Here is a 23,955-nt window from a genome sequence, read left to right as displayed (position 1 = left end):
AGTGATTGCTTTGAAATCCTGGCAGCCGAGTAGGGACGTAGGTGGTATTGAAAAGTTGGTGATGCAACCCCTTCCCATAACAGCAGGCAGCAGGGTGGTCAAAGCCCTTTTCAGCAGTGACTCAGTGTTCCTCTAAACACAGTGGGAAAACAGAACACCAAATCGCACTTTTTAAGCCCGTTTGAGGATTTGAATAATGATTTCATGACTGGAGTGAGCCTGCCAGGCTGGTAGGAGGATGTTTGGGATGGCTGTGGAGCAGGAATCGCTGGCAGAAGAGCAGGGGGAGAAGCAAGTTTGGAGGAGAAAGTGATGCACAAGCTCTAGTTCTGTACTGGTAAAGCAAACGAGGTTGAATGGGTACAGTAATTCTCTCACCTTCATGGTTCATTGATAGCCTTGGACCTCCTTTAGCTTGAACTAACAAGCATCAACCCAAACACTCCCCAGCACAGCACAGGCCAGAGTTCATTTCTAGGAGGTAGTCTGGATCTGGAGGCTGAGAGTTTAACCCCACGGATCAGGCAGGGTCCTGCAGTTGGTTTTGTGGCTGGAGATGAGGCCTCGGTGCCATTTAGGTTATTGGAGATATGAAGCCACAACATCTGTAGGCTGTTTTCAAGGGAAATATGAGTCACCTGGAGCTTATGCAAGGGCCAGCCTGCACCAGTGGTTTTAAATATGTCCTTGAAGGTTCATGAGTTTTGGATGCCTCAATGCCACCAGCAAAATGCAAGTGCAGGACTCAGTGTAAAGGTAAAAAATTTCCAGGTCAAGATAAAGAGAGTTTGATAAGTAAAGCAAAGCTGCATGTGCAAGCAAAGCAGCATAAGGAATTTATTCACCACTTCCCATCAGCAGGCAGGTGTTCAGCCATCTCCAGGAAAGCTGGACTCCATCATGCCCAAAGGTACTTGAGAAAGCAACCCCTAAATATCCTCCCTTCCTCCTTCTTTCCTCAAGATTTTATTGCTGAGCTTGATGTCATATAGTATGGATTATCCTTGTAGTCACTTGGGGTTAGATGTTCTGCCTGTGTCCCTTCCCAGCTCCTCATGCATCTTCAGCTGACTCACTGGTGGAGTGGGGTGAGAAACAGAAGGCTTTATGTAAGCACTGCTCAGCCATAGCTAAAACTCTGGTCTGTCAGTGTTAAATGCTCTTTTGGTCACAAATCTAAGACACAGCATCATATGCTGTGCTCCCTAGAAGTCCCTGTAAGGAGGTTGGAGTGAGGTGGCAGCTGCTCTCTTCTCCCAAGCAACAGGTGAAGGGGAAAAGAGAATGCAGCCTCAGGCTGCACTGGGAGAGGATTAGGGGGAAAAAAAATTCCTCTGCAAGTGTTGTTAAGTTCTGGAGCAGGCAGCCCAGGGAAGTGGTGGAGTCACCATCCCTGGGGGGATCCAAAAGATGTGTAGATGTGGTGCAGAAGGACATGGGTTAGTGGTGACCTGGCAGTGCTGGGTTAATGGACTCAATGATCATAGAGGTCTTTTCCAACCTAAATGATTCTATGATTTGGGCTGATACAAAGCAAGTTAATTCCATCCCAACCAGACTCAGTATGCAGCGCATGAATGTCCTGCCCAAGATCTGGCTCCTCCTCATACTGGATGAACAGCCACCAATGAACAGTAGAAGACCATACCCTGAGACCTGACAGTGGGCAGAGGAGTTTGGAAAGAATTATATTCCCCTCAAGGACGTGGTGTGGCAGGTTCCTTTGGAAAACAGCTTCAAATGTAGGGCATCAAAGGCATTTGCAAGTGAGAGCAGTCCCTGAGCCCATACCCCAAGCACCCTGGATGTGATAAAATGCATTTGTCAGGAGACTCCTTCCTGCACGAGTGGCTTCATTCTGATACCAGCAGTTGTGCAAACAGAGTGACAGCCACTTGCTCAGCCACAAAACAACCCCCTTGTCACAAGGCACCCAGCAGCTGGACCAGCCCTTCACAAACACTTTGTGCTTTCCTCTCACTCATCCAGATCCAGCTTCCCACTCCGCCTCTTCAGTGCTTTCTGTGAGCATGGCTGGGGCAGTGACACTCTGATGACTGGAGGTTTCTCCAGCTTCCCAGTGCCTTTGAGCTGCTTCATCACTTCTGAGCCCCCTTCCATCCTAGCAAAGTCCTCTGCTCCATCTAGCATCACTTTTAGTTTGAGTCCTTGGCCACTAAGTTGCAAAATAAGACAAATAATTAGTCCAGCTTGCAATAAAGGAGTATGTAGCACAGTACACTTTTTTCCAGAGGTTATTTGCAAAGTTGTGCTCATCAACAATTGTTCCTTTGGCCCTTCCCCATGATTCCATTCATACCAAAGGTTTTGCTTGAGCTGACCTTCTTCAGTGGAAACCTTTACTTTCCTATCTCTTACCCAAACTCTTATTCATCCCAGACCAAAGCCGTGCTTTTCACACTGATGGTAATTCACAGAATGGTAGAGGTTGGAAGGAACACTTAGAGATCATCTGGTCCAAACTCCTATACTATCTATGTCTAAGGCATTCAAATTCTCACCCACTGTGATCAAAGGAAAGAGGACAAGGAACAAAACATTCTTCTCCTGATAGATCTCCAAAGGATTTCAGATGGCTCAACACTGATTGTCTCAGTTTGCAAGAGTTGCTCCTCTTCATATGCAATCCTACAGATCTTCTCTAGGATCTCACTGGGTTGCTGCAGAACTGAATTTATGTCCCTGTATCTGCATTCAAGTGTGTACATTATGGTATTATCCTTTCCTCCCCATTTCCCATATTTGGAAGCTCACAGATTTGCTCTGGAGTTGTTTGATTACTGTCTACAAAGTAAGTGTTAAGGCATGTAAATTCAATCCTTTACATAAATCTTTTAGCAAGGCCCGTTGTGATTCCATAAGGGTATACCATAAGGGGTGAAGGTTTTAAACTAAAAAAGAGGAGATTCAGACTAGATGGAAAGAAGAATTTTTTACATTGAGGGTGGTGAGACGCTGGCACAGGTTGCCCAGAGATGGTGGAGGTCTCATCCCTGGAAACATTCCAGGTCTGGTTGGATGGGGCTGTGAGCAACCTGCTCTAGTTGAAGACGTCTCTGCTGCAGGGGGCTTGGATTAGAAAACCTCAAAAGGTCCTTTCCAACCCAAACCATTCTATGATTCTGTTTTCATCAAACCTACTTACAGCATAGAAACATTAAACAAGAACTTCCTTTCTTGCCCTAAATAGTGATCAGTGTATGTAGTAGCAAAGATTAGCTCACTTTAATGAATTTTTATGATGCTTTCAGTAACAAGGAAAAAAGACTTTTCCCTGTTTGTTACTTTGCAGCTACACAGCTGATTTTCACTTGCAGAGCTTACACTTCCATACAGCAAAGTGAACCACTTTCCTCATCTCAAGTTAGAAAAGAGGGAAACTGAGGCATGCTGCACAAACTTTTTTCCCCTAAGGCCAGTGAGTAAATGAGCAGCAGGATGGATCAAAGCCCATCACAGCAGTGCTCTGCTGTAGCCACTAAGCAGCATCACCTTCATTTAACACAGAGCATTATCAGTTTGCAAATGCTGCTGATGGAAAAGACCTCCAGAGCCCTTTAGCAGCTCCCTGTCTGTGCAGGCTTTTTCCATGCCACGTGCTGTAGACAAGAGTCTACATTATACAATCTCTATGTTAAAATAATTCAAGCAGGAGGACATCTCTGATTTCCGGGGGGAGAGGGGGGGAGAACAATTCTGCAGCTGAATAGATTGCAGCATTAGGAAATATTTCCTGATGTCCAGCCCCTGCCACAGTTTGTAGAATCTGTCAATGTATTATTAATAGAAAGGAAAATAAATATAGGTATTAATGCCAAAAGACACTGTCTACTACTAATAGCTGCTAAAGCAATACATTCCCCTTGGTTTTAGCTTTTATTAGTCTTTTTGCAAAAGGTTACAAGACCCTTATACATCCATTAGCCAGTCAGCCACGTGAAATTAATGTGGAGCAATTTTCATAAGCATTACTCAGAACTAATAATAATTAAGCATTATTTTCTGCTCAGATAACACAGGCAAAAGCCTGACTTTTATGCCAAGATGGGTTTGCATTAGCTTAAGGCAGAGAAATTAATTCTCATTTACAAGGCTTCTCTGCCAGCTAAGCCAGAAAATACCAAGGTAATTAAAACCAATTTGTGAGGTTCTGTCCCACTGCACATTCACCGAGCTTGGTTTTTGTTGCAAATTGCAGCTGCTTTTATGCTGTTGTGAAGGTGGGACATGAGGCAGACCTTGCTGCTTGCCCCATCATTTCCAAGAAAAGCAACCTCCTTCTGAAGAGCAGAATGCATTCTGCAATGCACTTGGATGCTGGAGAAGCAATGAAGAATCACGGAATCATAGAGTTAAGGTTGGAAGGGACCTCCAGGATCATCTAGATCCAACCCTCCCTGCCATGGGCAGGGACACCTCACACTACATCAGGTTGCCCAGAGCTACATCCAGCCTGGCTGCAAAAACCTCCAGGGATGAGGCTTCCACCACCTCCCTGGACAACCTGTTCCAGTGTCTCACCACCCTCATGGGGAAGAATTTATTCCTAACATCCAATCTGAATCTACCCATTCCTAGTTTTGTTCCATTCCCCCTAGTCCTAACACTACCTGACACCCTAAAAAGTCCCTCCCCAACTTTCTTGTAGCCCCCTTCAGATACTGGAAGGCTACAAAAAGGTCTCTTTGGAGTCTTCTCTTCTCCAGACTGAACAGCCCCAACTCTGCCAGTCTGTCCTCATAGGAGAGGAGCTCCAGCTCTCTGATCATCCTCGTGGCCCTTCTCTGGACACATCCAGCACCTCCAGGTCCTTTTTGTAAGAGGGGCTCCTTAACTGGATGCAGTACTGCAGGTGGGGTGTCACCAGAGTGGAGTAGAGGGGGAGAATCACCTCCCTCCCCCTTCTGGCTATGCTTCTCTTGATGCAGCCCAGGATGTGATTGGCTTTCTGGATTGCAAGTGCACACTGGTGGCTCATGTTGAGCTTCTCATCACTGCCCAGCCTGTATCAGTGCTTGGGATTGCCCCAACCCAGGTGCAGGACCTTGCACTTGGTCTTGTCAAACCTCATGAGGTGGTCGTGGGCCCAGCTCTCCATCCTGTCAAGGTGCCTCTGGATGGATCCCTTCCCTCCAGCTGTCAGCTGCACCACACAGCTTGGTGTCATCAGCAAACTTGCTGAAGGTGCACTCAGCTCAGTCTCAGCTCAGGCTGGGATGTGGACCTCCCAGCAGCATATGTCAAAGGCTTCTGACAGATAAAAGAAATAATGCTTTTCCCTCTTGACTTACCATTTACTTGCAAGGGATTAATTTTGGCTAATTACAAAACCAAGGGCTTTATGCAGACAGCATTTTATAGATTGCTCAGAACAGGTCTCTTCAGCCAGAGAGATTTTCCCTATTGCCTTTAAACACCAAACCCAGCTCTTACAATCCAGGTAAATATGACTGGATTGATCCTACACCTTCAAACACTGGCCAAAACATTTCTTGCTCTTTTTTTAGCTCCAGAAGACACTGAATTTGACATGTAGTCGTCATAGCAGCTTGACTTACCACCTGAGCAGCTTCTGTGGTTCCCTGAAGACGTTTTTTAGCTTAGGCAAGCTCCAAGATAGAAAATACATTATTCCAGCTAATAATTAGCTGTGAGATACATTAACTCAGAACTATCCTACCAACAGCTAAGCTAATAAGCAACCTTTTTAGGGTTTCATCTTTTCAAGCTCACCTTTGCATCTGAGCTTATCAAATACCTGGTCCTGATGTGACTCACCAGTGTGGAAAACCTGTGTTTTACAGAGGATTGTCTCTAAATCATGGCTCTTGCATTTCATTTCTCCAGCCTCTGCCTCACTCCTCTGTCTCATTCTGACAGCTCATTTTGGTGTCTGTGTCCATGTAAGATGGAGCTGGTTGAGCTGAGATATGGCTATATGAGTCAGTAGCCAAACAAAAAAACAGTAGTTCTGGCTTTCATTATTCCAGTTCTGGTGTCCTCATCATGAGAAGGACACAGAGCTGTTGGACTGAGTCCAGAGGAGGGCCACAAAGATGATTGAAGGGCTGGAGCACCTCTGCTACGAGGATAGGCTGAGGGAGCTGAGGTTGTTCAGCCTAGACAAGAGAAGACTCCAGGGGGACCTTAGAGCTGCCTTCAGTTCCTGAAGGGATCCTATAGGAAGGCTGGAGAGGGACTTTTCATAAGGGTGTCTAGCACTGGGACAAGAGGGGATGGCCCTAAACTGAGGGAGAGTAGGTTTAGACTGGATCTTAGGAAGAAGTCAGTAGGACTCTGGAATAGGCTGCCCAGGGAAGTGGAGGAGGTCTCCTCCCTGGGGGTACTGAAGGCCAGGTTGGATGAGACCTTGAGCAGCACAACCTGGTTGAGAGGTGTCCCTGCCCTTGGTGGGGAGGTCGAAGCAGATGATCTCTAAGGTCCCTTACCACCTGAGCCATTTGATGATTCTATGACTTTTATTTTTTTTTTAAATCTCTAGAGTAACCTAATTGCTATTAAAAGATAAATAAATGGGGACAATACTCAGGAAACACCAGATGGAAGGAACCACCCCAGCATTGGCACAGTTATCCTGCCTTCAGTGAAGAAAGGTTTCCCTGTTTTGGCTGTCTTGGACTCAATTCAACCATTGTAGCTGTAAAGAGATGCAAAGATCTCATGGTGCAGCTTCTCCACACAACCCTCTCCCCAGCTGTCAGTGCCAATCTGAAACCACTTCATGGTGTTGCAGTAGCTGCAAACCAGAGGTCTCCCACTGTTGACCTATGGCAGTTGCTGGATGTTATAGCAGGATCAAACCTCAGGTCTCTCACAGGAGTCACATCTCACAAGCTGATTGAGAAAACCAAACTGTGCCAAGTTTTATGAGGATTTGAGGGAACAAGAAAAGGTCACAGCTCAGCCCTGAGATCCCTGCAGAATGAACTGATACAAAAGGTAAAAGGAGGAGATAGGTCACAAGCTCTGGCTCAGTGCCATGCTCTGTCTGCAGCCTTCTCCATGTTCTTTCATGGTCCCAGAAGGATATCTGAATCCCACCACCAAAAGGTAACATCCAAGAGTGAAGCAGGACATTTGCTGTGACTGCTTAGTCAGCCCTTGGCTTATGTGCCAAACTGGTGCATGTGGGTGCTGAGTACCTACCACTGTTAATTATGAGGGCCAGAGTCTGGATGAGAGATGAAGACTAATCTTGACAAAATGTCTTGCAATCACAGTAATTTTACTAAAAACTTAACCTGCTGCTGCAAGGGCAACCATCACTCAGTGTGTGCAAGCCTTCAGATGCATTTTGTAGGCCCCCTGCAAAGAGGAATGTCCTCCTTTTGGCTGCTGTAGCTGGAAGACTAAGAGCACATCTACTTGCTTGTATGGCCTCTGTGTGTGATCTCTGGACACAGCCCAAAGGAGAAGAGAAACCAGAACAGACTCACAGAATAACTGAATGGTAGGACTTGGAAGGGACATCTGGAGATCAGCTAGCCCAAACCTCCTCCTAAAACAGGGCCAACCCCTGAGCCTTACTGATACGGAGTCTGATTCCTCCTCAGGTGTAGGACCCTAGGCTTAGCCTTGTTGAACTTCATCGGGTTCCTCTCTGCCCAGTTCTTCAGGTTGTCCAGCTCTCAGTGAATGACAACACAGCCTGAGGCTGTGTCAGCCACTCCTCCCAGCTTCCTACACTGAGTCACAACACAAAATCCACCCAGCCAGGTACAGCACTTCTCTGACAGGTCTGTATTGTCTTCAGTCCTGTGCAGCCTCTGCTCCAAGTAAGTTTCCTTCCATGGTGGGTTTGAATGTTTTTTCTACCATACCTCCAGTTGCTGTGACAAATAAATTCAATACAAACCAATTTTCTGAGCCAGCCAGCTTTCCATGGGCATTATTTCGAGAAATGACTTTGTCCTTGATGTATGAACCCCCTTCCACCAGCAGCTACCTGGAGCTAACTCACATTAACTCACAAGCAAGTGGCTGTAGTCCCCTGGGCAACTCACCAGCACATGCTCAAGTTTGTGGCTGAATTCCTCCTCAGGGCCCAGGTCATTAATATGTGGATTTTTTTTTTCAGTTTTTCTTTTTGGTTCAGCATGGATACAGGAAGGAAAAAATAAGATACAGAGCAAATGTTGCTTTACTCCTGTACTTAGCACCAGTGAGGCTGCAGCTCAAATACTGGGATAAGTTTTTTAGGGGCCGTCACTACAAGAAGGATATTGAGGTGCTGGAGCAGGTCTAAGGAAAACCAACAAAGCTCATGAGGAGTGCAGAGAGCAAGTCATATGAGGAAGAGCTGAGGGGACTGGGGTTGTTTAGCCTGGAGAAAAGGAGGCTAAGGGGAGACCTTATTGCTCTCTGAAGCTGCTGGAAAGGAGGTTGTAGCAAGGTGGGAGTCAGTGTCTTCTCTCAAGTAACAAGCTATAGAACAAGAGGTAATGTCCTCAAGATTCACTAGGGAAGGTTTAGATTGATTATGAAGAGCAGTTTCTTTCTCAAAAGGGCTGTCAAGCCCTTGGGACAGAAACAGGCTGCCCAGGGAAGTGGTCCTTGGAGGGGATTTAAAAAATCATAGAATCATAGAATTGTCAGGGTTGGAAGGGACCTCAAGGGTCATCTAGTTCCAACCTCCCTGCCATGGGCAGGGACACCTCACACTACATCAGGTTGCTCACAGCCACATCCAGCCTGGCTGCAAAAACCTCCAGGGATGAGGCTTCCACCACCTCCCTGGGCAACCTGTTCCAGTGTCTCACCACCCTCATGGTGAAGAACTTCTTCCTAACATCCAATTTGAATCTACCCACTTCTAGTTTTGCTCCATCCCCCTTAGTCCTATCACTCCCTGACACCCTAAAAAGTCCCTCCCCAGCTTTCTTGTAGGCCCCCTTCAGATACTGGAAGGCCACAATAAGGTCTCCTTGGAGCCTTCTCTTCTCTAGAAGATATGTAGATGTGTTGCTGAGGGAGATGGTTTAATGGTGACCTGGCAGTGCTGAGTTAACATTTGACCTGATGACCTTGAAGGTGTTTTTCAAGAGAAACAATCCTGGTTCTGTGATTCAGCATCCACAGAATCACAACAGCACAGAATCACTGAGGTTGGAAGAGCCCTTTACAATCACTGAATCCAGCTGTAAATGCAATGCTGTCTGCACTGCGAGGATGCATTTTTGTAGCCATGTGCCTGCAGCTCAGGCAGTGCTTTTGGACCATATTTAGGCTCAGAATCTGAAGTCATTTCCTGACCCTATTTCAGCCAAGAATTGGAGTGAATCACAGGAACGTGGCCTTGCAGTGACCTTGGATCCAAGTGTTATCAAGTGTCCTGTGTGAATGAATGAACATCTCCTAGGCTGTAGGCACAATTAAATTACTGGGGATTTTACTGCTCATCCCTTCAGGGCAGGAACAGGCCAAATCTATTATCCTGGTAGCAAAAGGAAGGCGCTTCAAGCCTCCTCCTCCAAGATAATAACCGAAGCTGAGGGAGTGGGAGCTGTTTGCAAGCCAGTGACGCAGCCAGGGCTGATGATCCCTCGTCAGGGATGTGTTGGGAGGTGTCGTGCTTGGCTTTGCCTGCTGCAGGAGATTTTTAGCACTGGCAGAGTCCCTGCACACTGCTGGGGCAGATCAGCTTCAAAATGTCCAATTTGGAGGCAGTTCACACTTAAATACCAGTTAATTCCTGATACCTTGTGACTGTCCTTGGGGGGTGGGGGAGAAGTCTTATCACATTTCATAGCTGAGAAAACCAGAGCAGAAAAGGGATGTGAGCTGCATGAGCCAGGAGTCTGTGTTTGAACTGTACAGGATGCGATTTTCCTTTCAAATCAGATCTGTTTTTTCCTGTTTGCCTCTTTAACAGTATTCATGTTGTTCTCTGCCCTTTTGGAGAGGAAAGAGAGAGCTGTCTGCAGAGCTTGGGGGGCTGTCAGTTGCAGAAAGCAATTTAAAACCTGGGCAAAAAAGGAGTTAGGCAATGCTGTGAAAACCCAGGCAGCAGCTGCAAATCTGTTTTCTCTAATCCAGAAGCCCTGAGACCCAAATCCTGCTTCAGATCCCTTTCCACATGGGCTGAGCTGGTCTGCTTGATGGGTGCAAATTCTAACATGCCATTTAACTTCAGCTATTCAACTTGATGACTTTATCACCAAGTGGGCTAAATCATCTTTTCCTTGTGATGATCTCACTCACATAACTATAGCAGTAGCCCAGATGGATGAATCAGTAGTTTGATTTTCACAGGGATAAAGACAAACTCACTTTTTGGACACTTCTGAATATCCCTGTATCCACCTTAAGCTCTCAGAGATTCTGGTCCAAAGTTTTCCACCCTTGTGTAGGAGATGGGTATGGGAGGAGCGAGTTTTAAGCACTGACACAATTATCTCAGCTCTTTGATGTTTCCAGTAGTGCTAATTTAATGATGTTCAGGTTAACAACTCTGAAGATCGAAGAACTTATTAAATGCTGCTTCCAGCTTTCAGCCTCCTGTATCCTGGTGGTGGAATATTTCTAGTCAGCAACACACACCTGCTCCTGCTCCTCAATTTCAGTGCCAAGTTGCTGGACAAAAAAAAAAAAAAAAAAACACAACCCAAATCAAACTAAAAATAGCATCTTTGTTTCTGTTGCATGTTTCATGTCAGCTGGAAGAGAAGTGAAAAGCAACCACATCAAATTAGATCTGGTGTTGAACTCATGCCTTCCATGACTGCACATTAATCCTCCCATTAGGAGAGGTGAGAGCAATGATAGATTCAGTGGTAAACAGGTTGTATAAAAACTGTCACCAAATAACAAGATCTCTGCAGAGCTGATCAAAAGTTTCATCTTTTGCACTGTGCTCAAGGCCTTTTAGTGAACATCAGGAGCCTGTCTGCTGACTTTGGTGGGCTTTGGCTCAAGGATGTAATCTCCTTCCTTTTGGATTTGTGTTTGTCTCTGCAACATGGCAACTGCTCAGAACAAACACTCTCAGCCACATAAATCTTAGGTGGGAGCAGCTCTAGAGGAGGGACAACAACCCATCTGCTACTCATTAGTGGATACACAAGCCTTGCAAGCCATTGCTGGGTTTGTTTTCATATTGGTAAGCTCTGTGTAAATGGGAGGGAACCAGCTTGTGAATACCAGCACTTGCCATTAGAGCTGCCCTGGGTGCAGGAAGCAGAGGCTTTTGCAAACAGATGATTTCTTCAGTTATTTCACTGTGAACAAGCTGTAGAGAAAGGTGGAAGGAAGGAGGCTAAGGCCGTTTTTAGTATGCAGGTATCAAAAACTAGCCAAGGGCATCTGTACTCCTGTCATGAGATCCCTTTGAGATCTGAGGTGGAAGCCTTCAGCTACTCTCTCCCTCCAACCCCTTGCTTTAAAATGGGAGAACAACCCCCCCCCCAAGTCCATCCTCACTGGTGTCAGCAGGGTCCATTAGTAGCTATGGTGGCACAGACTTAAGGGTGGTTTTAATGCCTCTGGCCAAAGACCCATGTGGCCCAGACTCCTGTCTCTGACAGACATCTGTAGCAAGTGCTCAGGGAAGGAGGATGGGAAACAGGGCAAGTATTTACAGAGTTGTATTTACATCACAGTGGTTAATAGCCTTAGAGAGATCTTCATCCAGGAAGTTACCTAATTGCTTTTTGAATCCATTTATCTGTTAAGATAAATAGCCACAACATCCTGGTCAGTGACTTCCATAGTTTAATTATCTCTTGGATGAAAGGAAAAAAAAAAAACCACACCACTTCCTTCTCTTTGCTTTAAATGTACTGCCTGATATGGCCATCTGACACCCCCTCCTTCATGTGTTTGGAAAGGCAGTGGACAACAGTGACAAGAGGACAGCTTCTGACTGTATTCACCTTGCTGTTCATGTCTTTAGAAATCTCTGTCATACCCCCATCAGGCACACTGGGATAAGGCAATGGGCAATGGTTTTAAACTAAGAGAGATTTAGACTGGATATATAGGAGACATTTTTCTACACTGAGTGTAGTGAAACACTGGCCCTGATTGCCCAGAGAACTGGTAGGTGTCCCATCACCAGAAACATTCCAGATCAGGTTGGATAAGGCTCTGAGCAACCTATTCCAGTTGAAGATGTCCCTGCTGACTGCAGGGGGTTGGCCTAGATGACCAACCCAAACCATTCTATGATTCCATGATCATTTTCACAAGCCTTAAAGTCCTACTCTGTTATTGCTCTTTCCACCAGAAGCCAGTCCATGTCCCTGTTCATCCTTCCTACTCTACTTTTCTTTTCTAAACTACTGCTCCTTTCTTGGATAGGGCCCACAGGAGTCCCTCCCAACATTAGCTCTCCAGCACAAGACACACTTGCTTTACTACTTATTCCTCTCCTAGTAATCCATAATGCTTGTTTTCCCTTTTTGACCTCCACAGAACACCATGCTGATGTTTTTGAGGGACTATCCACAGTTACTCCAAGATCTTCTTCCATGGCAACAGCTAATTTAGAACCTATTACATGTGTACAGTTGCAGTGGCTTCTCTGTTCATTACTTTTCCTTTATCAACAGTAAACTGCATCTGCTGTTTTAAGCTCTGTCATTCAGAATCATGGATTCTGCTGAACCTCTGCCCAGTCAGTTTTAATTTTGACCACTCTGAATAACACTGTGACATCAGCCAACTCAGTTGTCTCAGCATCCACCCTCCTTGAATATCATAATCCCTTGCATGGATGTCAGACAATCCTCCTTGTAAGCTCTTGCTCTCATCAGATCCTTCCTCCTTTCAGACCAAAACCCTTCTACTTCATGACAGTTCAGTTTCTCCACGAGCCTTTGGTGAGAAATCTCGTTAGAAGTGTTTTGGAAATCTCAGTGTGTCATATCTAGTGTGTTTATCAACTCCTTCAAAGAATTTAAATCTGCCTCTGAGTCATGACTTTCCCTCAAAGTCAAGTTGACTCACTGTGATTGAATGAGTAGTGCCTCCTCTGAGTCATCACACCCATTGCCCCACTCCAAAGGGCAACCACACGGCGGGGTTTGATGTTCCGCTGCATCCAGAGATGTTCTGCTCCCACAGCTTCATTCCTCAGGCACACAAAGTAACAGTGGACCCTCTTGTGTCAAACCAAGCAGCTTCAGGTTGAGGGATCAATCTCTTTTGGGTGGTGCAGAATAATAAGACAAGGAACAACAGGTACAAACTTGAACATAGAAGATTTCACCTCAATGTGAGGGGAAACTTCTTTAGTGAGGATGGCAGAGCACTGGAACAGGCTTCCCAGAGCAGTTGTGGAGTCTCCTTCTCTGGAGACTTTCCAAACCCACCTGGATGCATTCCTGTGCAGACTACCCTAAGTGACCCTGCTTTGGTCAGGGAGGTTGGACCTGATGCTCTCTGTAGGTCACTTCCAACCTCTAATGTACTGTGATACTGTGACCCCAGCTACAACCCAGATGAAGAAAATAAGAAGAGATTTGTGCCATCATGAACACCCCAGGTCCTTGAAATAGGAAGGAATAGTTTTGACAGTTTAAAGAATTAAGCCATTAGGGTCTGAATCTGTTCACTTGTCTGCCCATACCATAGAGTGACCAAATGACAAAAGCTTAGAAAACCAGGAGACACAGAACTATTCCAGTTCTTATAATCTGCACCCCAAAACACCCTTCAGAAGCAAATTTAAGAGACTACAAATGCGGAAATGCCTTTCCACTGCTTTATTCTGGGCCTTCCCAGGATGCTTTCTTATTTAAAGCCATCTGTCCCTTAGGGAAGGAAAGAAACACCTCATCATGTTAACAACAGTTCAGTGATGGAGAGTGGATCATTCTCTTCAGTATTAAGGCAAGGTACAATAGTAAATCAATTTTGTGTAATTAGTAATAACTTTGGACTGAAATGTGGTTGGCTTTGACTCCTGGCTCTGAGGAGACCTTTGTCCAACAGGCAGAAGGACTTATAACCTATAACCTGAGACCTCATACAGCAGACTACAATCAGACCATTATCTGATTCAGGTATTTTGAAGAGTCTGATGGATTGACCACACTTCACTGGTGACCTTTTCCTTTCATCTGCAGTAATTTACCTCCACAGACCCTATTTTCACTTTGCACCTTTTCTTTACAAAAGTCAGAGAATCACTGAATCATTTTGTTTAGAAGAGACCTTTAAGATTATCAGGTCCAGGCATTAATCCAGCACTGACAAGTGATGACCAAAGGATGCCATTCAGCAGCACATCTAAACATCTTTTAAATCCCTTCAGGGATGGTAACTCCACCTCTTCCCTGGGCAGCCTATTCCGGGCGTCGACAACCTTTTCAGAGAAGAAATTGTTCCTCATGTCCAACTTAAACCTCCCCTGGCACAATCTGAGGAGACAACTGTCCTGCCTTGGAGCCATGTATCTCCTTGTGAGCTAATTAATGGGGAGCAATAAGCATTCATACAGGGATTTATCTAATTTTAAAATAGAGAGATGCTTAAAACAGACTCAATGAGTTACATCAGAAGTGGGCTTGGTTTTTTCCTTCTCCATATTGATGGAAAATGTTTGGTAGATGCATGTGGCTGTAGAAAAGACATTTGTATTTGGCTGGATATCCCACCCAGGGTTGTTCAACAACTACTGCTATCACCATAGCTATGAGGGGTGAGAGCCCTGAACAGATGTGCAAAGAGGTATTTGCCCTTTCCAAACAGCTGTCCACAGTATGTGTGGGCAGGACATGTTACAGGTGAAGAAAAGAGGTCCTTCTCTGCCTTTCTCACAGAACTAAAAAAATTAAAGCCTAGAGCCCTAGATGCATCCTAGCAACTTTTCAGACATTTATAAGAGATGGGCAAGGCCATAGAATCATAGAATCCAGCTTTGGGCTGGAATGGACATCTAAAGGTCATCTAGTCCAAATCGTCTCCAAAGAGAAGGGGCATCTTCAAACAGATCAGGTTGCTCAGAGCTCCATCCAGCCTGACCTGAAACGATTCTAGGGATAGAGCTTCCATGACTTCTCTGAGCATCCAGGGCCAGTATTTCACTACCTTCAGTGTAAAAAATGTCATCCTTGTACCTAGTCTGGATTTAGCTTAATACTATCACCCATTGCCCTGTTGCAGCAGGCCCTGATACAAAGTCTGTCCCTACCACCTTCTACTGCAGTCTTTGGAAGGGGGCAGATCACTTCAGCCCATGAGTCAGATCAGCCTGACATTGAGGGGTGGGATAGGGCATGGTGAAGCTGAGCTGAAACCATCCCAGTGCTTGTTTATGGCCACACAGTGATTGCTGTCCCTGACAGTCAGGCAAGGGACTGGGCCCCTCTTCATCTGCTGCTGACCTGAACTGCACATGAACTGTGACTTGCAGCTGAACACACTCTGTCCTAATCACCACATTGCAGAGCTACCCCCACAGCCCTGCTTTGCAGAAACTCTCTGAAATATAATTGGGCCATATACTGAATTTTGTCTGCATAGGCAGGACACTGAAGAGGCATTTTCTTTATGAGTCCCTTATACTCTAATTATTGTTCAAGTTACCATTGCATCAGAGTTTGACAATAGATGCTTAAGAAAGCAAGGAATTAGACATCAATTGTGGTTCATGGGGTCATGGAAGAAATGTAGCACACAAAAAAAACCCCAGCACATAGGCCAGTTCTAACATCTGTTCTTTAGCACTTGCACCCCATGAACATCCATTAATGCTAATGTTTATGACTAAATAGAGCTATAAGTCAATTACAGATCCTGTTAGTGTTAATTCACAGTCAATCTATATATTTGTCTGCAGAGCTGCTTGGGGAATTGGTGCACAAGAGATGTTTCTTTTTAAGTGAATGGATTATTTTTTTTAAAGCACAAATACTTGGGGTCTCTGCTATTCAATCTCCTCCAGTTATTACAGGAATATGGTCAGTGAGCCACAAATTAGGTTTTTTTGTCTGGTACAAAAAACTGAGCCTTTCAGTCTATGTCCTGTTGTAACACAGGGCTGTTAAGTGGTGGTCAGCAGAATAAACCTTCTATGTTATCATGGAATGATTTGAGGTGGAAGGGACCTTTAAAGGATCCAGGAGATACCTTCAGCTAGGTCAGGCTGCTCAGAGCCCAGTCTCACCTGACCTGAAATGTTTCCAGGAACAGGGCATCTACCACCAATCTGGGCAACCTGTGCCAGTGTTTCACCACCCTCATTGTAGAAAACATCTTCCTCCTATCTACGCTAAATCTCCTCTTAGTTTAAAACCATCACCCCTTGTCCTGTCACAACAGGACCTGCTATAAAGATTATCCTAATCTTTCCTGTAGGCCTCCTTTAAGGATTTGGAGTCCACAATAAGGTCTGCCTTATTATGCTCATTATTTCAGTCTGCAAGATGTTTCTGCCTGGTCAGGCTTCCACTGGAAGTGGGCAGTTGCTGGGTTCTGAGCAGTATCACACATGCAGTCACTGTGTACTTCCACTGCTTGGAAAGCTTCACATTTCTAGTTCATTTCTCAGAAGACTCTAACACATTATGGTAGATCAAAACAACACCCTCATCAGCTTTCTGAATACAGGAGATTCATTTTCCTGGGTACAAGGGCCCTTGCTGTTTCACCTGCATAATTCAGCCACAGAACCTCAGGCTGGGCTGGGAAGTGCATTCTTTAATCATGTTAATGTTATCCTGTGGCAGTTTTCTTTTTAAAATTTTTGATTGAATTTAATGGAAGAGAAAGTCACTAGGTGAGTGGTTTCAGAGACAGAGGCTCTCTGGCTAATGAAAAAATGATTTTGCAAAGCAAACTTTGCAGAGGAACTTCACTGACTAGCTACAGGGCCAGCCTGCAATGGCTTTGCAATCCATGGTGCCTGGACCAACTGTCTTTGCCTAAAGGACCAGGGATGGCTCTCTCTCCTTGGTGTTGTTTTTGTTCCCTCAGTGAAGGATGAAGCTGTTCACACATATGTCTGTCCACCTGCCCCCCTGTAATATACACAACTAAGAAAACTCTTACTCAGTGGGATGGAGACCTTGGTCCTGAAGCAGAGGCTGCAGGACAGCCCAGTCCTTACCAGGCTCTCAGAGAATGGAAGGGGTTGGATGTTGGGTGTTGTGAAAGAAAAGGTGATTTTGGCTTTGATGGTGGTTAGACACTGGCACAGTGTCTAGAGAGGTGGCAGAAGCCCCACCCCTGGAAACATTCCAGGTCAGGTTGGATGAGGCTCTGAGCAACCTGCTCTAGTTGAAGATGCCCCTGCTCTTTGCAGGGGGTTTGGACTAGATGCCCTTGAAAGGATCCTTCTAACCCAAACCATTCTATGATTCTATGACAGGGATGGTGTGGGTGAGGTATGCTCTGAGAGCACAAGCTCTGAGTGAGGTTATCCCTCATTTGGGTATTTGTGTCAGCTCTCTTCCCTTAGCAGTTGTTGATATCAAATACCACTTGAACTCTTTCCAACTCAGCTTGACAAGTCCATGGCCCTGTATCACTAACTCATTGCAGTAAGGTGTGAGTAGTTTAGGCATCCACAGACCAACTTGCCATGTTCACAAATGATACTTGGATCACAGCCAAGTCCTTGCCTAAGGAAAGTTTCTAATATTCAGTGCAACTTTCATGGATTTTATTTCCCTTCCAATTGTTTTGCTTTGACTCTCCTGGACAAACTTGCCTGTCTCCTCTCAGAATTTAACCTGCTGAATAAAGCAGCACTGCCTGGCTCAGGCCTGAGGGCAGAGCAGGTAGGAGGAGGACACAGCCCATGCTGTGCCAAGCCCTCTCTGCAGGGACATGAGACCTCTCCTATCATCACTCATTCCACTTAGACTTGGGCAGTATGTCCACAGCAACAACTGAGTTTTTAAACTGCTGTGAGATAGCAATCCCAAACCCTGTGCCCAGAGCCATTCAGACCTGTCTGTCATTGAGGGGCACTTGTTTGGATCCAGCCTTTTACCTTGCTCTCCATTCAGCTCGTGGTTTCATTTGCAGAGCTCCTGCCTCTCTTGTTGCAGGGTGGTTATCAGGGCAGGGGAGGAGTAGGAGGAGAAGCCTGCCTGCTCAAGAAGGTGCTTCATTTCCAGCACCATCACTGCTTTCCGACTCCAAGAGCCCTGCACCTCTGTTGCCCAGGTCTGCCTGCCTTTGCAGGCAGCTCCTTGGCCTCTGGGCATCCTGTCCTGGTGTCCTGCAGAGAAGCTTTAGCAACTCCAGGAAGCCATGGGAAAGATTGGTGTTCATTCCTGAAGTTTCCCCTTCACCAATGTCTCTGTGTCCTGGTAGGCAGCACGGGCATCCAGGACTCTGTTTGCTTTGCCTGCCAGGTTCCTCTTTCTCCTTTCTCCAGCTCAGCACACAGCACATTCTCCTCTAGCTGCAGGATCTGCTGCAGGATCTGCTCCCTGCTGATGAGCTTCATTTGTGCTTTCTGCAGCAAGTGGGATCTTGGTGCTACAACCACTACCAAGAGAACAATTAACAAACCCTGCATAACCTGGAAGGGTGAAAACACAGCCAGAGACTGCCCTTGGGGGTGCTCTCAGATGACTTTGTAAAGTAGCTCAGGGCAAGAGGGTCCAGGGACAAAACCATATGGACTTGGGGACACAGGGGCTTGCAGTGACTGTTGGCAAAGATAGGTTTGTGCTTTTGAATTTGTGCCAGCCTAGGAGGTGGGTAGGTAGGCAGAGAAGGTGGAGGTGTTAACAGGCAAAGCTGAAATCCTGGGGAGTGGAGGCTTGCTAAAGAGGACTTTATAAAGTCAGATATTTTTGTAGATAAGCTCTGGTACAGCTGGAGTGGCTTATCCTGTTGGTCTTGGTGATGACCTGAGACAAGCTGTGCTGCAAGGGCTTGGGTTTCTCAGTCATGTTTTTGGGGAACTCAGTTTGAGGGACTTATTGCCCAAAGAGGCTGTGGATGCCCTGTCCCTGGAAGTGTTCAAGGCCAGGCTGGATGGGGCTTTCAGCAACATGGGATAGTGGAAGATGTCCCTGCTCATGGCAGGCAAGGTTTGAACCAGATGACCTGTAAGGTCCCTTCCTACCCAAACCATTCCATGTTTCCATGATTCATGTGTGAAGGGTGTGAAACTCTGCAGAGGAAAGTCACTGAGCTTCCCCTAGAACAGATGATCATCTTGTCCCTGTGGGGATGTGGGGACTTGTGCCCTTGTGGGGGACTATGAGCCCCTGCCTCACCCAAGGGATCAGCTCTATCTCTCACAAAGTGCCTCTCAGGAAGTCAGCACACAATGGAAATAGTTGCTTTATTCTTCCCTTGAGATGGTAAAACAGAAATTGTAGCAGGCACCAGCAAGTGACAAAAAGACTGAAAATATGCAGGGCTCCTTGGAAACCCTCACTCATTTCTCTTTCAAATGAACATGAGTCTGAAGGAGAAAACTGACTTTTTGGAGGATGTTGCTGCTGGGGAGAAGACCTACAGATTTTCACTCCTACCATCCATATTTCCCTGAGCTGAATCCTCCCAGCACCTTCAGGAAGGTGAGACTCAAAGGTAAGATCTAAAAGACAGAAACACAGCTGGACCTTTAAAGATCCATTTCCAAGCCTAAATATGCCATCTCATTCTATCCCAGCTAAGATGGGGCTGCTCCATGGTAAGTGACCACAGATTAAAATGCTTTGAGGTGGCTCCATTTGTTGATATATTACTGAGTGCACCTGAAGAGGAGTCAGCCTAGTGTTGTCTGAAGTGGTAGTCAAGGGATGTCCACCTACAAAGGGCTGGTGCAGACGAGAAGCAATCCATTTCCCCCTGCTGAGGAACAGTGCCACATACCTTTTGGTATGGCCTGTACACTCCACCACACATCCCTTTCACCAAACTCAGTGATGGTTTCCTTCTGAAACATCTCCTGGACAGAAGAGGTGTGTGCCAGCTCTGACTGCACTGATCTCATGCAGGGTGCAATTTGGAGACAGAAGTGATGTCAGCCCAGCCCAGCAGCATGAGACTGATCTCCAGAGCCATGCCATGCATTTTGCAAAGAGACTAGCTAAACAGAAATCCTGCCAGGCTGCAGAGAGACTCTGGCAGCCCCCTGCTTTTCTGTTGCCTTGGTGAAATGGGAGAGTTTCACAACTATAGTATAGTGTTGTGCTGCGGATTACTGCTAGGTGAGGCAAGGGAAGCCTGAGAAGGAACATGCAGAGTTTCAGAGAGGATAAAATATTGTCAGACAACAGGCTGAATATGAGCCAGCAGTGTGCCCAGGTGGCCAAGAAGGTCAACAGCATCCTGGCCTGTATCAGCAATAGTGTGGCCAGCTGGACTAGAGAGGTAAATGTCCCCTTGAACTCAGCACTGATGAGGCTGCACCTTGAATATTTGGTTTAGTTTTGGGCCCCTCGCAACAAAAATGACATTGAGGGGCTGAAGCATGTCCAAAGAAGAGCAACAAAGCTGGTGAAGGGTTTAGAGCACAAGTCTTGTGAGGAGTGGCTGAGAGAACTGGGGATTTCTGTTTTGGAGAAAAAGAGACCCAGGGGAGACCTCACTCTACAACTCTCTGAAAGGAGGTTGTAGTGAGGTGGGGCTCAGTCTCTTCTCCCAAGGAACAAGAGAGAGGACAAGAGGAAGTGGTCTGTTTCTCTTCCTTAGGTTGGAAATTAGGAAAAAAATCATCCTCAAAAGGGCTGTCAAAGCCTGGAACAGGCTGCCATGGGAAGTGATGGAGTTACCATCCCTGGAGGGATTTGAAAGACCTGTAGATGTGGTGCTGAGGGACATGGTTTAGTAGTGACTTGGTAGTGCTAATGGTTGGGCTCTGTGATCTTAAAGGTCTCTTCCAGCCAAAATGACTTTATGATTAAATGGAACACTCACTTACTGCATCCTAGGAAGGACTATTAAAGCCTCAAGCCACCGCCCTGCCCACTCCATCCTAATTACCTCTTTCCAATAATGAAATTGTTCATTAGCCATTAGTGACATTTGTTCAGGACAGACATTTTGGGTCACAGTCACTGCTGGAGCTACTTTCATTAGTGTTTAAATGAGAGCAATCAGCAATAGCAAACTACTGTTCCAAATAAGTGAAGAAGAGGGGTGGCCAGTACCATTGACCCAATCTAGTTCATAGAGGCATTAACTCAAAGATGACCCTAGACCTTTATTTCCTTACTCCAGACCACCTCAGACCCAGCCTAACTTGCCCACCAGGGTAAGCATGTCTTATGCAAAAAAAATGAACTCAAAGTAAGGTTGAGTTCCTGCAGAACAAAGGTGGCTCTAAGGTTTCAATTTGAATGTACATACTCAGAGCACCAAGGACTTTGCTCTGGGTGTCAGTGGGTGACTGGTTCTTGCACTGGAGAAAGATCTTCTAGAGGCTCTGAGAGTCTGGATGTGTTCATCAGGTAAGTAGGAAGTGGGTAACCACTCATGAAAGAGAAGACCTCCTTGAAATGGACAAGCAGCCTCCATAAGCAAATAAACCTCCTGACAACCACACCTGCAGCTGTGGTTCCCCATCCAGCAACCCAGCAGTGTTGCCATGTATTAATGTCATAGATGAAGGGCAAGCAGAGAGGGATTTCCTCATTGCTGGACTTGATGGGAGACCTGAGCAGGATCAAAGTGATGTGATTTGCCATGCTTATTTGGTCAAAGTTTTCTGGAGGATCAATCTGTCCAGCTGATGCTCTTCCAGTGGGAGGCTGAAGTCAATTTCCTCCACCACAACAGTGAGACTTGGTGTCCTTATCTACAAAAGAGAAGCAGTGCAGACATAAGATAATTGTGTTATAAATAGAATCATGGAGTCACAGAAAGATTTAGGTTGGTTTAAAAGTCACCTAGCCCAAACCCCCCCTGCACTCAGCAGGGACATCCCCAACTGGATCAGATTGCTCAGAGCCCTGTCCAACCTGACCTGAAGTGTTTCCAGGGAAGGGACACCTACCAGCTCTCTGGGCAACCTGTGACAGTGTTTCACAACCTCAGTGTAAATTTTTTTATTCTTTATATCTATTCTGAATATCCACCACCCTTTGTCCTGCCAATGCAAGCCCTTCATTGACAAGGTTATCAAACACTGAAATAGGCTCCCCAGAGAGATGGTCAAATTCCTATCCCTGGAGGTGTTAAAACACAAGGTGCTAAGGGACAATGTTTAGCACCAGACTTTGTAGTTCAATAATCATTGGATTTGGTCCTCTTAAAGTTTTTTTTTTCAATGAAAATGATTCTGTGATTCTATTCTCTGATTCTATGATCATGTCTCCTCTGGACCCACTCCAACAGGTCCATGTCTTTCAGGTACTGAGGACCCTAGAGCTGGACACAGATCTCACCAGAGTGCAGCAGGGCAACAGAATCCTCCCAGCCTGCTGGCCATACTGCTTTGAATGCAGGCTGGATACAGCTGGCTTCAAGGCTGGAAGTGCACAGTATTGGCTCATGTCCAGCTTTTCACCCACCAATACTCCCAAGTCCTTCTCCACAGGGCTGCTCTCAGTCTCTTCATCCCCCAGCCTGGACTGATAGCCAGGGGTTGCTAAAAATATCACACAGAAATTTACCTTCACTTCTAGGCAAATCTAATTTTCAGAGAAGAGAGGTGCAGAGGTAGAACATGTATGCAAGTGAGTTATAAATAGCCCAGTGGATAACAAACAGATGGAGTGGGCTGGATCTTCTGGATCACTGTGCTCAGGGCTGGCTGCTCTGGAGCACGCTGCCCCCCAGCCAGCTGCTCCAGGCTGGGATGCCACAGGTCATTTTTCACCCAGCAGTCTCAGCTCTTGGACCTGCTGAATTTTGGAGGGAGCTTCCAGAGAGCCAGACTCTGCTCCTGGGCATTGCAGTCTCAGCTCTTGGACCTGCTGACTTTTGGAGGGAGCTTCCAGGGAGCCAGACTGCTCCTGGGCATTGAGTGGGGTTGATTTCTCCAGAAACTGCTGTTTTAAAATCAAACTCCTCATGAGGTAAAGATGTTTGCTATGTGAAAGCAGAGATAATTTGGGGGGTTGAATAAGCTGGAATAGAACAATGTCTTTTTACCACAACATATGTAGATCCACTGGACATGTTTGGGGCCATCAGAAGAGCATCCTGGGCATTTATACAGGGCTGCTGCCCAAACCATCCTTCAGAATATTTCCCTTCTGCCTCTCCTGGTCATACAGATTTCTGCACATTTCTGTGGTAATGCTTCCTCTGATCAAAAATAGGCATTTTTTCCAAAGGAAACAACTCCTGGTTTTAAGGTTTTCTTTCTGTCTCAATCATGTATGTTGTACTTGACCTGCATCCCTGTAAACATTCCAGGTCAGGTTGGATGGGCCTCTGAGCAACCTGATCTACTTGACCTGCTGACTGCAGAGGTGTTGGACTAGATGACCCTTTCAGCCCAAACCATACTATGATTCTGTGGTATGCACATCCTACACCCACACAGAGGAATGTTATCAGTCAATCCGTTGTGCCTGGGCTGTCCTCACCACCCTCAGGCACTCACAGCTCTTCTGCAAAGCAAGGGGCTGCAGTTAGAACCCATGATGTGCTGATTATGCTGCCTCCACAGACATGTTTCCCCTTGCTCTGGATGCTCACATGGCATGGGCACTCCCCAGCCTTGTTGTGATCTTTTTCCATTCTTCAGGAAGGACTCATAAGATGGTTGGAGGCCACACTCCGGGTGTAAAATGAGACACATTGCTCACATACAGCAGTGCCACTGGCTGTGCTACTAAACCAGAGGGAGAAGGACACCAGCTAAAGTACTGGTCTGTAAACATCCATGCTACTTGAGCTCTCCCAAAGCCACTGGCTCTGCTGTAGCCTCTCCAAACCTGTACTCTGCCAAGTAATATCCAGGCAGTTTGAGGGCTTGCAGAGCCATGGACTGTTTGCCATAGCCAGGGTGGGTATAATCCTTGTTTAGGGCTGAGTGGAAGAATTCAG

General features: G+C 46.1%; 1 protein-coding gene across 1 annotated transcript; it reads right to left on the bottom strand.

The window, feature by feature from the left end:
- Positions 1–1,977: 1,977 nt before the first annotated feature.
- Positions 1,978–23,707, bottom strand: LOC128968799 (serine protease 55-like). The gene is given in 7 exon segments (XM_054383380.1): positions 1,978–2,176; positions 6,596–6,807; positions 18,341–18,474; positions 21,503–21,667; positions 21,670–21,749; positions 23,510–23,635; positions 23,637–23,707. Coding segments are annotated over 7 exon segments (987 nt in total).
- Between the last annotated feature and the right edge of the window lie 248 nt (positions 23,708–23,955).

This window comes from Indicator indicator, chromosome 9 (assembly GCF_027791375.1).
Source record: "Indicator indicator isolate 239-I01 chromosome 9, UM_Iind_1.1, whole genome shotgun sequence".
In the NCBI taxonomy this organism is placed as follows: domain Eukaryota; kingdom Metazoa; phylum Chordata; class Aves; order Piciformes; family Indicatoridae; genus Indicator; species Indicator indicator.
Note: the sequence above shows the minus strand (reverse complement) of the source record. Positions and strands in the feature narration are given on the sequence as shown.